Below are 14,471 nucleotides of genomic sequence, written 5' to 3'. Positions count from 1 at the left end.
TTACAGTGGTACAGCAGATCAATGTTAACAATTTTACCATTTCAGGTAAATAAAAATCACAAGATCAGAGTTTGCAATCATAATGTCCCAGATTGGTAAAATGAAAAGGTTCAGTGTTACAGCAGGTCAGTGTTATCAAGTCTAGCATTTCAAACAAATAGAAAGGGGCGGAAATAATCAGTATATCAGATTACATCAAGGTAAGGAAATTTGGGAATACTAAATAAAGGAGATTTACAAATAAATATATAATAAAAGGAAAGTAGCTTCAATGACCGACAGAGATAACTGTTGGTAACTATGTATCAAATGGTCTGGAGTAGCTTCTACTAAGACGGTGTTTTGTGATTACATTCACTATCAGGGAACACAAGTCATAGTGAGAGGCAGAAAGCTGCTCCAAATTTTAATAGCTTCCTGAAGAGTAGGAGATGTGGTAGAGAATTCCATTTTGGCTGGGGTTGATCCTGAGAAGGTCTTCTTTCTGGTTCTTACAAGGCATATTTCCTTGGAGGCTGACACAACTAGATGGCATTGCAGTAGTGAGCAGAAAGGGCAGGAGGATGGGATGTTTTTTTGAGGTAGTGTGGTGCATAGTCTTTGGGTGAAAATATAGACTCCCAAGTTACCCCGTATGCTAGTTGGTGGAATGATGGACAAAGGTTATTCAAGACTGTTCTTTGAACCTGATTATCAAGAACATGGCCCACTGGTTCAGGATGCAGTTTGATTGAGAGCACTGGGCGGCCTGCCAATTATTGGTGCTCATGAAGAGGCATACAAAGGGGCATGTCCTTTGGCATAGCCATTCCATGTTGGGTCTGCATCCATTGCAGTCCTTAAAGGGCCGGATCCTCTGCGGTTGGTATCACAAGAACAGGGCAGAGGCAGCAGAGCCGTCTTCCCCTCAGCATTGCAACAAAAGCCCCTGAAGCAATGAGGCAGGGTGGGAGGGGAGCAGTTGGGATTGCGCACCCCCCCCCCCCCCCCCCCCCCAATTGAGGCTTGTTTACACTTAAATGACTTCAATCCACATGGCAGCCTCTGATGTCTCTCTGCCGCTGCTGATGTACTGCATTATGAAAGCATAAACAAGTCACTGTCCACACTCATAGATGGAAACCATTTCCCACTGTACTTGTCTACTCCAGAAGAAAGTATTTACTTTTACATCCTCACTTTCTTTCCTCCCAGGGAGAACACTGCTCCTTCCCCTATAATAGCCAGGAGAGAGTTCTGTTAGATCCACTCTCTCTCCAATAACCTGGAAGAATCTTGCAACCTGAGGAATGTGCTGGACTATGCAGTTAGTTACCTGGTTGAAGGACTGGTCAAAGTACAGTCCAGGGCTACATGTGTTTCACTAATATTTTACAGCCTGTATTTATAGTGTATGTAGATCCTTTATATGCTCAGTGTCAGGGCTGTCATTAGAGGGTGGCGAACAGGGTCAACCGCCCTAGGCCCCACACTTCGGGGGGGGGGGGGGGGGCATGCACCACTATGGTAGCCCCAACACCAACACTATAATTTCAGGTTCCAGGGCTCCATTGTAGTTGATTTGCTTTGGGCCCCACACCCTCTTAAGGTCAGCCCTGCTAAGTATGTTCATGTCATGCTCTATTGCTGTGCTTTAAATTGATAATGTATTGGACTGTTATCTAATTGTTCACCGCTTAGCACAGTTTTCTGCTCTAGGCGGTATAAAAGAATCTGTAAATAAATAAAATGAATAACTTGAGCATGAAATGACTGAGCTCCTAGTCAGGAGGTCCCCAGACTGCTTTTCCCAAATTCAGGAAGGTAGGCCGATGTCCTGTTGGTTTCAATTAGATGTCACTGATGCAGATGCCTGCTGCTTTTGAAAGAATGGTATTGTCAGTGTGTCACACCAGAAGGTTATGCCTGCATAAAAAGGAGATACCACCAATTTTGAGAGAATATAGTATTACCTCTTCCCTCATCCCTTCCACCACTACCACTTTCCTGCTCTACTGAAAGCCTCTTGTAGAAGTGGAGCAGGTGTGACAAGTCTAGACTTCCTTGACACAGTATGTGCTACACTCAAGCTGCCTCCAGAGTCCTGCACAGAGATAGGGATTATTATTATTATCTCTAGTGGGAATCAGTGGCTTATGTAGAAGCATTGAGATGATCAACAGCCTTGGTTGAAGCGCACTTAAAAAGAAAGGCCCCACAGGCAGAGGTGGAAAGAAATCAACAAAAGTGGTTCCGACTGGAAAATCAGTTTGGTGCCCAGTTGTTTATTTTAAGAGCATATGTAAAATGATAGTTCAGAGCAGCTGAGTGAAATTCAGGCTTTGGCAACTCAGGCTCAGCCTGGTGAAATGACTTGTCTGTGTTCCAGGTATGCTTCCCGTCATCTCCACCAGGCACCTGTCCAACTTTGAGCTGACGCTGAGCCCCGATGGCACTCGCGCGGGTAACCACAAGTGCTCCAACTTGCTGGACTACAACGAGGTCCCCACCAGACATGGCTTCCTCACCAATCACACCAAGAACCCTGAGGTGGCTGGGGAAACCCTCCCCTACCAGTACAGCGCCATGCTGCGTTCCAGCAGGACCCTGCGCTTCTACCGCGGCCTGAACCTGGAAGCCTGCCTCTGGGAGTTCAGCAGTTATTACGAGGTGTCAGAGCTGCTGACGAACTGCGGTGGCACTATCAGCACCGACGGGCAGGTGAGATTCGCGGGGGAAAAATCCTTCCCTCCACGCAAATGAAAAGGGGTGGCATGTTGAGCAGTTTAGGATTTTGGAAGCAGAGACAGGGGATTCCGCCTGTTTAGAACATCTAGCAAGTTGTGGGTTTATCAGGAGAGCAGGTATGCTCAGAGCACCTCCAGAAGTGGTGTTCACAGAACCAGAATATGCGGGCTTAAAACAGGTTGTGACTCCTGGGCCTGGTTTATCAAATGTTGCCTCCCTTGAAGAGAAAGATGCCATTCAGGGCACAGCAACCGAACATAGTAAAAGGTTTCAAATATGTACTGCTCAATAAAGCAATGGCATCAAAAGTCCAGAAGTAATCAGAAAAACAGAACCGTTATTGATTAGTTAAAAAAAAAAAACATGATAAACCCCAAGGTGCAAGACACAGCAGTTCAAGGAGCAGTGACCACTATAGCTGGCAGGAAGTACAGTCCCCGCTTGCCTCAGGATTAGAGCAGTGGGCAGCGAACTGGGGAAGCCAGAATTCAAATGCATTGTGACCTTGGGCAAGTCACTTCAACCCCCCCCCCACCCCCCCATTGCCTCAGGTACAGACATTGGGCCTCATTTACTAAGGCATGTTTCCCATAGGCGCAGAATGGGAGAAAAGCCATAGTAAATCAGGCCCTTAGATTGTGAGCCCGCTGCAGGCAGGGAAATACCTGTAGTGCCTGAATGCAATCCGCTTTGAAGTGCCTGAAAGCTAGAATATAAATTAAATCAATAAGCGAGGCAACACTGGCAGAGACACCAGGCCTTGCCAGCCAGGGTGCCAGGGCAATGACAAGAAACCAGTGTGTGGCAGTGCAGCCCAGCTTAGAGGGGTCTAGACCAGGTATGGATGTGCAAGAGGGACAGAGGCAATGGGAAAGAAGATGAGGAGCAGCTTGCACCACATTTTAATCTTATCATTTGTGACGGGCTCTGCAAGTAGTATTCTAACAATAGACCTCTGCTCTAAGAAATACATTTGTTCACTGCCGCCTCCTCTTTATAGCGGTATATCTCTGAATTTTAAAAAGGGTCAGGAAAAAGATTTTTCATATGGGAAAATATGAAGTAGATCTTAAAAGCAAAGGTGCAGAATGAAGTAGAAGTGTATGGGGATGCATGATGAATTGTACACCAAGTGATTGGTTGTCATGCTAAACCCTCTCCCTAATTGTTTTGTGAGATGTGAGGTGTACTTGAGACACTTCAGTTGCCCAGCTTATGGACAGTATATAGCACAGAGTCTGGCAAGTGTTCACAGTATTGTACTCACAAAACAAAGCAAAAACTGTAAAATAAGGAAATATCTTTAAAAAAAAGCCTATTGCCAATGCATGGGGTATGTTACCATGGAATTTAATACATGATTTATGCTCTGCCTTCGTGACTAGTCAGTTGCTTCAGAACAGGTTGCATTTAGGTACTATAGGCGTCCCTTGTGTACTCATAATCAGTGACTGTGGTAAGCTCTGTAACCACTGTTTCTTGTTTAACATTTATGTACATGATCTGGGAAAGGGAACAATAGGTGTCATCAGATTTGTAGATGACACAAAATTATTCAAAGTTGTTAAAACCAGGCCGACTGTGAGGAACTGCAGAAGAACCTTATGCAGAGAGCTCTGCTACATTGGGTTCAACAAATGCTTTCGGCCCAAGACCTTCCCCCGGGAGAGGCTGAGCAGGCGAACCGCATGGAATCAGCGGTCGCCTATACGGCAGATGCCTTGTATGGTCTCCTGCGTACTTCGGCACGGATGCCTCGTCTAAATCACAACTGGGGTCCTTCCCTTTCCAGGGTAAGCTTTTATTTGGAGACGAGCTGGAACAACTCATAAAAGTATTGGGAGACAAGAAGGTTTATAAGCTGCCAGAGGACAAACCCAGATCAGCCCGGTAGCTACAGGGGCCTTTTTAGGGGACAGCGTCGTTTCCGGTCGGGCAGGGGTACTTCTGCGTATAGCCCTAGGCAAGCAGCTTCGTGGGCACAGTCATAGGCGTATTCCTTTCGGGGCAGGCGGCCTCAGCGAGCTGGTGCCCATGCCTTCGCCCACAACAACAAACCAACCCAATGAAGGGGTGCCGGCCCATTCCTCCATACCAAAGATCAGGGGCCGGCTATCCCAGTTTTGCGAGGAATGGGTCAAAATTATTTCAGACCAGTGGGTTATAGATATTATAAATCACGGTTAAGCTTTGGATTTTGCTCGTCCCCTTCGGGATCTCTTTCTAGTATCTCCCTGCGGATCGCCTCAGAAGCAGCAAGTGGTTCTTCAGACCTTATCCCGGTTGAGGGCTCTAGGAGCCATTGTTTCAGTTCCCCGGTCAGAATGCCGGATAGGTCACTACTCCATTTATTTCGTGGTGCCGATTTTGGACCTCAAGCAAGTCAATAGAGCGTTGACTTGCTTGAGGTTACGGGTACCTCGGTTTTGAATAAAGACGTTGAGATCAGTCGTTGCGGCAGTCCACAGAGGTGAGTTTTTGGCTTCTTTGGACTTAATGGAAGCTTACCTTCATAGGAATCCAGGAACACCATCAGCGGTTTCTGAGATTCATGATCATGGGTCAACACTATCCGTTTTGCGCTCTGCCCTTCGGGTTGGCGACTGCTCCCCGCGTGTTCACCAAGGTGATGGTAGTAGTGGCAGCAAGCCTGCGACGGGAAGGGATCTTAGTACATCCCTACCTGGACGACTGGCTCATATGAGCGAAGTCGGAAGTCCTCTGCAAGGCGGAGGTTTGGTTTTACATCGCCTGCGGTCCCTGGGTTGGGTTGTCAATTGTGCAAAGAGCCAACTGATTCCATCCCAGGTGTTGGAGTTTTTAGGAGCCCGGTTCGACACCGTCGTGAGCAAGGTCTCACTACCCCTCAGGCGTATGGACAGGTTGATGTCTCAGGTGCGGCGGCTGCTGGTGCTCCCCACACCAGTGGTGTGGGACTATTTACAGGTTCTTGGTTTTATGACCTCTACCCTGGAATTGGTTCCTTGGGCTTTTGCGCATATGAGACCCTTGCAGAGAGCACTACTTTCTTGTTGGGATTCCAAGTCCGAAGAGTTCCACCTTCCCTTACCTCTGTTCAAACTGGCCAGATCCAGTCTGGATTGGTGGCTCCCGCCAGCTCACTTACTGCAAGGGGTAGACCTCGAGAACCCTCAATGGATAATTGTGACAACCGATACCAGCCTATCCGGTTGGGGGGCAGTTTGTTAGTCGAGGTCAGCTCAGGGTCTTTGGACTCCGTTACAGGCCAAGTGGTCCATCAACAGATTGCAGACCAGGGCGGTTCGACTAGCACTGCAACAATTCTTACCGATGATCTGCTGCAGAGCGGTACGGATTCTCTCCGACAATGCGACCACGGTGGCCTACATAAACTGTCAAGTGGGTACAAGAAGTTGCCCCGGGGCCGACGAGGTGGACATGTTAATGGCTTGGGTGGAATGTCACCTGGCCCAAATTGCGGCATCTCACATAGCCGGGGTCGACAATGTTCAGGCGGACTTCCTCAGCCGGCATCGGTTGGATCCCGGAGAATGGGAACTGTCCAAGGAAAAGCTGCGGATGATCTCGAGCCGATGGGGGACCCCCCACCTAGACTTAATGGCGACTCGTCTGAACGTGAAGGTGGCACGCTTCTTCAGTTGCAGGAGGGACCATGGGTCAGAAGGCGTGGATGCCCTGGTCCTTCCGTGGCCAGCACACATTCTCCTTTATGTGTTCCCTCCCTGGCCACTGGTGGGAAAGGTACTGTGTCGCATAGAGTCTCACCAGGGACCGGTGATTCTGGTGGCCCCGGAGTGGCCGCGAAGACCGTGGTTCGTCGATCTGATAAATCTAGCGGTGGACGGTCCGCTGCGCCTCGGTCACCTGCCCAACCACATACGGCAGGGTCCAGTATTTTTCGATCAGGCCGACCGCTTCTGTCTAGCGGCTTGGCTTATGAGAGGAGGCAGTTAAGGAAGAAGGGTTACTCGGAGGCGGTTATTACTACTCTTCTCCGTGCAAGAAAAACTTCTACATCTATCACCTACGTTTGTGTATGGAAAGTGTTTGATTCTTGGTGTCGCGGGTTGAGGTTGTCCCCACCGGGCCACTATTGTTCACATTCTGTCATTCTTGCAGGACGGCTTACGGAAGGGCTTGGTGTACAGTTCGCTCAGGGTTCAAGTAGCAGCCTTAAGCTGTTTTCGGGGTAAGGTTGATGGTATTTCCATTGCTGCACACCCGGATGTGACACGGTTTTTGAAGGGAGCCAAGCACTTGAAGCCGCCAGTGCACGCGGTTTGTCCGTCCTGGAGTTTAAATTTGGTTCTTCGTAGCCTCTGCGGGTCACCCTTTGAGCCTTTGAAGTGGGCTACACTAAAGGACTTAACGCTTAAAGCAGTGTTCATCGTGGCTATCTGTTTGGCTAGATGGGTTTCGGAACTCCAAGCCTTATGTCGAGAACATTTTCTACGTATCTCTGATTCGGGGATTTCTCTTCGAACAGTGCCCTCCTTCCTTCCAAAGGTAGTCTTGGCCTTTCATGTCAACCAGTCAGTTGAGTTGCCGGCATTTTCTGATGAGGATAAGGATCTCAGGAGATTGGATGTCCGTAGAGTCCTCTTGCGGTAGTTGGAGATAACAAATCCGTTTCGAATGTCTGATCATCTTTTTGTGTTGTGGAACGGTCCTAAGAAAGGGACTAAGACTTCAAAGACTACTATTGCCCATTGGTTGAAAGATGCTATTGTTTCAGCTTACATTTGTCATGGGCGACCAGTCCCAGGTAGTCTTAAGGCGCACTCTTTTAGGTCGCAAGCAGCGTCCTGGGCAGAAAGCCACCGTGTCTCACCCCAAGAGATTTGTCGGGCGGCCACTTGGAAATCCCTGCACATGTTTGCTAAACATTACCGGTTGGATGTGAGGGATCCGAAGGTGGATTCTTTTGGTAGCAGTGTGCTTCGCGCGGGACTCTCCAGGTCCCACCCCTTTTAGGGCAGCTTGGGTACATCCCAGCAGTCTGGACTGATCCTGGTACGTACAGGGAAAGGAAAATTAGTTCTTACCTGTTAATTTTTGTTCCTGTAGTACCAAGGATCAGTCCAGATGCCCGCCCATGCACAGGAGAGTCCGTTCAGCTGTTTGTATTTCTCTTGACAGATTATGTTCCAAGCCTACTCATCTCCGCAACATAGTTCTAGTTGTTCTTTCTTTAGACCTTCATACAAGTTCTACTTTTTAACAGATTAGGTTTAACTTGGTCTAGTCATTGGCTGATAAGGCGTGTTTATGCATAACAGACTAAGATATAGCAACAGCCATTCATTCTGCTTTGATATCGATTATACTGAGGGATCGCAGGTGGCACTCCAGGTTATATGGGAGGTGCTTTCAGCTTTTCTCTGACTCCATCTGCTGGAAGGGAGGCATAACCGAGCAGTCTGGACTGATCCTTGGTACTACAGGAACGAAAATTAACAGGTAAGAACTAATTTTCCTTTTGCTTTTTCGAATAGTACTAATACTAGGGTATATACCATGAAACTAACAGGCAACATATTTAAAACAAATTTGAGAGAGTATTTTTTTGCTCAGTGCAAGTACAGGTACACTTTTTTTTTTTAAATGTACTGTTTATTAACCATTTATAACCTTATAAACTGAATATAATGTGTATACAGATACTGTAAACATAAAATCCACAATGCAAGCATTCAAGTATGACATGTAGAAAAATGAGAAATATCAAGCTTGGAACTTGCTGCCAGGAAATGTGGTCAAGTCATCTAGTATAGCTGGATTTAAAAGAACTTTGGACAAGTTTTGGAAGAAATGCCCATAAACCAATTATTAGCCAGGTAGATTTGGGAAAGCCATTGTTTATTCCTGGACATGAGCAACAGGAAATTGATCTACTCCTTGGGAATTAGCCGGGTACCTCCTAGTGACCTGGATTGGCAACTGTCGGAGACAGTATGTTGGACTCAATGGACCTTGGGCCTAACTCAGCATTGCAGTCTTATGTTATCCTGCATATGCCCCTCTTCAGTAACCTCTGATTCCTACTACCCTGCAGGTGCACGTATACTTGTGTGTACCTCTCAGCACTAACTTTTTTCTCTTGCTGTCTTGCAGGTGTTGAATTTGGTGCAGTCGTATGTCACGGTGCGTGTGCCCCTCTACGTCTCATATGTTTTTCACTCTCCAGCAGCCGTGGGTGGCTGGCAGCACTTTGACCTGCAGTCAGAACTCAGGCTCACCTTTGTCTATGACACAGCCATTCTATGGCATGATGGCATTGGCAGCCCCCCAGAGTCAGAGCTTCAAGGTCAGTTTATACTGGGCTTTTTCTTCCTTTGATTTGTACAGCGGGGCTTTGGTCTGAAAGTATCTTTTGAGATTGTGACTGAGGTTGAAATATTCAATAAATTGAGGAATTGAATAACTTCAATAACATACTGCATTGTGAATGAAAACATGGATGTCAGTTCCATTACACTACAGGATGTGTTTACATATACATTCTTCCAAAGGTTAAATTAATCTATTGAGACAAGAATGAAGATTGTAGATGCTGCAGTTCTAGGGATGACTGTGACAGTTTGGATATAATTGGAGCTAGCTGTCCTCATGCAGCTTGGGTTAAATCCAAACTGTCTTTGCGCAGCCCATCAGAATCTAAGCCCTTCCCAACTTGCCTGTGAGTCCCATCTTTACTAGGCTTTCAAGTCTGAATAACGATGACTTGTGAGTCAAGTACTCATATCATGTCTGATTCCTGTGAAATGTTGCAGAGTAGGTAGGAAAGTTGTTCCTCTCCAAAACTTACAAGACAAATTGGTGAGATCTAATCAAACTTGGAATGAAAATCAAATGTGAATTTCTTATAAATACAAAACAAACAGGAATCTGGTCTTTGATGTACTCGGGTTTTCCATCACAAGTATTAGACCAACTACTAGAATCTACCAGAAGTTGCAGGAATTGTTTTCATTGGACTATTGGATCTAAAGAACCTAATTTTTCTCATTGTGAAATCTTTCTTTTCCACATTTCTTTCTTCAAATTTGTGTATTTTCCCTCTGCAGGTTCTCTCTACCCAACCAGCATGCGCATCAATGATGAAGGGCGTCTGGTGGTTAACTTTAAAACTGATGTTAGGTTTCGAGGACAGTTTGTGATATCCCATTCAGGTATGAAGTAAAATTTGCTAGCTTGCAATTGTGCTGGAGACTTTTTTTCATTCATTCCCTCTTTTCTTTGCTTCTTAATTGTATATTGTGATTATAATTCATTAAACCCTATCTGCAGGTAAATATGCTAACTCTAGCAGGAAATGTTTAGCCATGAGGGGCTCAAACTACTCTTCTTTTCACTAATAGGTTGCTACACCCTGACTTGGAATTTTAAAAATTTCTAGCAACAATGTATTTATTGGTCTAGGCAAATAAAAATAATTGTATCATGAGTTTTAATTACAATATGCATGAAGCTCCTTATCTCTTTTCAAATTTGTATAATCACTTTGTGTTACACCCAGTCTCAGACGGCTATGACCGCTTTTGCTCACCTCTTGCTTGACTTACACTGACTCCCCTAGGTTAACTCGTAGCCTCCGCCAGCTATCACCGGCCTACACGCCCTGATTCCCGGCCCCCCCTGGACGCTGCCGACCGCCATCTTGCCCTTGGAGTCCCTCAGGAGCGCGCGCGTTCGCTACCTGGCCAGTTTTATGCACGTCTTGGTGGGAACCTCGGGGGCGTCCCCCTCAGATGACGTCATTCTTCAAGGACTCTTAAGCCAGCTGGCCCTGCCTATCTACCACTTGGCAACGAGTTCCCTCATTGCTGAGTCCGCTTCGCTCACTACAGACGCTTGTTCCAGCTCCTGCTTCCGTGGTGTGAGACGTTCTGGGTACTTGCTCCTCGGGAGCCCTTCCTGTCTCTGGCTATCTGCTCTTCGGAGGGCCTTCCGCCTAGGGCTTCTGCCTGCTCTGTTTCCTGGGGCCTTCTCTGGAACTTTCACTCTGCTACAGTAAGTACCCTGCTCTGCAGACCATTGCCATATCATAGCTCAGGAACCCTCGTCAGTGTACCCCACTCTGTGTACCATTGCCGTACCACTGCTACTGAGGAACCCTCATCGGTGTAGCCCGCTCTGCGGACCATTGCCGTACCATTGCTACTGAGGAACCCTCATCGGTGTAGCCTGCTCTGCGGACCATTGCCGTACCATTGCTACTGAGGAACCCTCATCGGTGTAGCCCGCTCTGCGGACCATTGCCGTATCATCACTACAGAGGACATCTCTGAGGCTATACCCCACTTCACAGACCCTGGGGCTCCCCAGCACCTGTATCTTTTGCCACACTCCCTGCTCCTCGGGCAGTGTCACTCTGCTTCTCTAATAAAGTTTCAAGGACTCTCAAGCTAGTACTAACGTCAGCTTCCTGTGCTGACATTCCGTGACTACCACCAGGGGTCACTCTCCCTAGCTTCCTCTGCCTCTCATCTCTCTCTCTCTCTCCAGCACCTGTTGCTCTATGCACCTCACAGCTGAGACCTCGCCTCCCGACAGTGAGACTCACGGGGCTCCTCCTCATGGGTGGTACCATCTCTCACCTCGGCCCAGGGGCCCACATACTCACAAATCCTAACACTTTGCTGATAGCAGCACATCTGGAATAGGGTAAAATAAATATATAGGTAGTAACTTTAAAACAAGCATATGGGCGCCCATATGCTGGAATTTTAAATTATGTTTACATATATGTGTGAATGATTTAAAATATGCCTAGCGCGCGTGTGTGTTCCTAATTTTAAACCATTACTCGAGCAAACGTACTTTGTGTATCTTTCTTAAGAAATAGTCAGTATTAATGCAAGCAGGTAAGCGGATTTTAAAACATGTTCGTGTGGAGGACACAGCCAGTTTTCCCAATTAGTTTACCAGTTTGCTCAGTCTATCTCAAGGTCTTCCAGACCCCTCTGGTTCTTCATCGTGCACTCACCTTAAGTTGATCCAGACCCTTCACTCTGTTGTGTTAGGCCCAAACAGCAATTTCTGGAGACTTACATCTCATCAGCAGCAGCAGCAGTAAATATCTGCAGCTAATTGCCTGCCGCACACTGCGGCAGCCAGTTTTAAAACATGAAATTACGCGTGTAACGGTTGGTCCCAAGCTGGAATGCCCATGCCCTACCCCCAACTCCGTCCCTTTACCGCCTCTTATTTTGTACTTGTGTGTGCATATATACACATGTAATTGCCAGTTTTTAAAATAAGCGCCACTCATGTACATGGGCTTTTTAGCTTGAGCAATGCTTTTAAAATGTGGCCCTCGGAGCATGTTTGTGGCATTAAATATCATCTCAAATGCACGTACAAGCTGGCTGCATAAGAAACAATAAGGATGGGGGGGGGGGGGGGGGGGGGGGGTTTGAATGCAGCAGCAAGAGACATACCAGAGAATAATAATATCAGTCCACTGTGTTTGCATCCTACCTGTCCCTCTCCCCCTGAACAAAAAATGGTATGAAAGGATCAGTTTTGTCTTTTAGGAAACATGACATTTAAACTAAAGTCTGTGTCCTGTGTTCACAGATAGGTACTGGAATGTTGCATACTGGGTCCTGTAGTTGCCCCCATGATTATGAACTTACTCAGCAAGGGGTAGTGGTTAGGGAAAAACTGTATTGTAGGCAAACTAAGGTTCTGAAGCCCTCAGTTTTTCCAAACATACATAGTTTCTTTTTTTAAGAAATGATATTGAAAAAACTAAAATTGAGATAAAACATGGCTAGACAGGCCAGTGCCGTTCCATACTTAAAGTAAGTCTGCAATGCACTCACATGTAATGTAGTAACACCACCGGCCATGATTGGAATGGAAAAAAATAACCTTTTAACTTTTTTCTTTGTCTCTCTGGATTGTGTCATAAAGGTGATATTGAATGCCAGCTTGTCAGGCTGTATTCAGAGAGAGACTGGTGACTCTACTGCTTTGACCTCAACTCTGTATACGGGGGTCTTTATCCTGGTCACTACTGTGTTTCATTTGGTAGAGCAGAAAACATGCACCTACCAGGGAACAATAATGGACCTGCACCAAAACCCGAGACATGCTGAAAGAAAAGTATTTCAGTGGTTTTAAAGGTTTTGTCTCTAGCTGAAACCATGGTAGTTCAGATGGCAAGAGCATTAGAGCTCCACTTTAAAGACCCTGGTTCAAGCCTGAGATACAGTAGCAATTCTTTTTGTAAAACAACTGGGTGTTTTTACAAATAACATGTTTCCTGGTGTTACTCCTCTATGCATTAGGTGTAAGGAAGAAAATGGCTGTAAAATAACCTCCTTATGGTATCATGTTAATAAGAAATTGGTCAATGTACTGGGGTATTGCTTCCGAGACAAGGTGCAATATTGCTTTTAGGGGACCTCGCGCAGGTCAGGGACATTTAGGAAAGCTGTTCAATGGGTTCCTGCCATGGCCTTGGTTGTGTCATGTAAATGTGTATTGCTTAAATGGATGGAGGAAAGCTCACCTACTATAACTATATGGCACAGTAAAATGGCTGCCTATATGTTGTAGGACCGAATTGATGTAAAATATGCTCATTGGAAAGTATCACAGGCCTATATTCAGATGTGGACGAATTTTTTTACTTCAGCTTCCAACTGGGTTGAGGAGGTCCATCCTTGATCAGGGGTACACATCCACATAGTAGCTGCATTAGAAGTAGCAATAGGTTTTGGTAAATATTTCTTCCTCGGACTGGGATGAATGAGAGTGTGAGAGGAGGGAGGGTCGAGGGGGGAGATGTATGTATAAACGTATGATTGAGTGTTCTGAATCAGGTAAACGTCCGTGCTTTTTCCTATTCAGGCAGCTAAAATTTTTCTCCAATCAGTCCTCAAGACAAAGATTCTTTAAGTTTGAAATTATTTATTGTACAGGTAAATTCTACTTACAATTGTTGCATTTCAAATGTGAGCTCCTAGGCAAAGATCTTTGGTAACTGGAGACAGGGTAGCAGGAGGGAGAAGGAGGTCTCTTGTGTTGCAGGAGTTAGTTTATGGTAGAGGTAGGAAGCTTGAGGGATATGAGGCTGATTTAGTCTTCAGACAAAGGCAATAAGAGAGAAGGTAAAAAAACCGATTGTTTCAGGGAGTTTTACAGAGCGCTGCTGGCTCAGAAGCATGCAAGGGGTGAACTGAACTCTCGTCGAGAGCTGCGAAAGGAAATACCTCCACAAGCTGGGGGCAGGGGGCAAAGTCCAATGGCAGCGAGCCTAAGAACCATGTGACACAGGAGGAGCATGAAGGGCAGTCCCTTGAGCCTATAAGGCACCTAGGAAGACTCAAGTTAGATTGAGGGGCATTCAAGCTCTTCCGATAGTGAGAGAAAGTGGAGGGGGGAGGGAGCTTCTCTTAAGGGCAAAGGCTCCTCTTAAAGGCAAGGCTCACAGACTTTTATCAGGGGTTACAAAAGATACAAAAGGGGTTTCAGTATTAAGAATCCTCAGAAGGGAGGACTGCACTAAACACAGTTAAACTACAATATGTACAGCTACAATCATGTACCCACTGCTGGGGACAGAACATTGAGAGCTGTGGGAGTATTGTATGGGTGTATATGTGCATATTAGTTGTGGGAGGATTATCGGTGGGATAGAGAGTATGGGGATGTTTTGAAGGATAGGTGCACGAGGGGGATTAAATTCTGAAAAAACAAAATGCTAAATTGTTTTATCGCTTTTTGGC

The 14,471-nt window shown here is 46.2% G+C and overlaps 1 protein-coding gene across 2 annotated transcripts in view; it reads left to right on the top strand.

Moving 5' to 3' along the window:
• FREM3 (FRAS1 related extracellular matrix 3) overlaps positions 1-14,471 on the top strand; it is a 345,523-nt gene that overhangs the window by 281,230 nt on the left and 49,822 nt on the right. For both annotated transcript variants that reach the window (XM_029599602.1, XM_029599686.1), the window contains exons 16-18: positions 2,369-2,700; positions 8,845-9,037; positions 9,798-9,902. In XM_029599602.1, the coding sequence (XP_029455462.1) occupies positions 2,369-2,700; positions 8,845-9,037; positions 9,798-9,902 (630 nt within the window). The remainder of the gene's footprint in view (positions 1-2,368; positions 2,701-8,844; positions 9,038-9,797; positions 9,903-14,471) is intronic.

This window comes from Rhinatrema bivittatum, chromosome 1 (genome assembly GCF_901001135.1).
Source record: "Rhinatrema bivittatum chromosome 1, aRhiBiv1.1, whole genome shotgun sequence".
NCBI lineage: Eukaryota > Metazoa > Chordata > Amphibia > Gymnophiona > Rhinatrematidae > Rhinatrema > Rhinatrema bivittatum.
The sequence above is the reverse complement of the archived record's forward strand: the minus strand, read 5'-3'. Positions and strand labels throughout refer to the sequence as shown.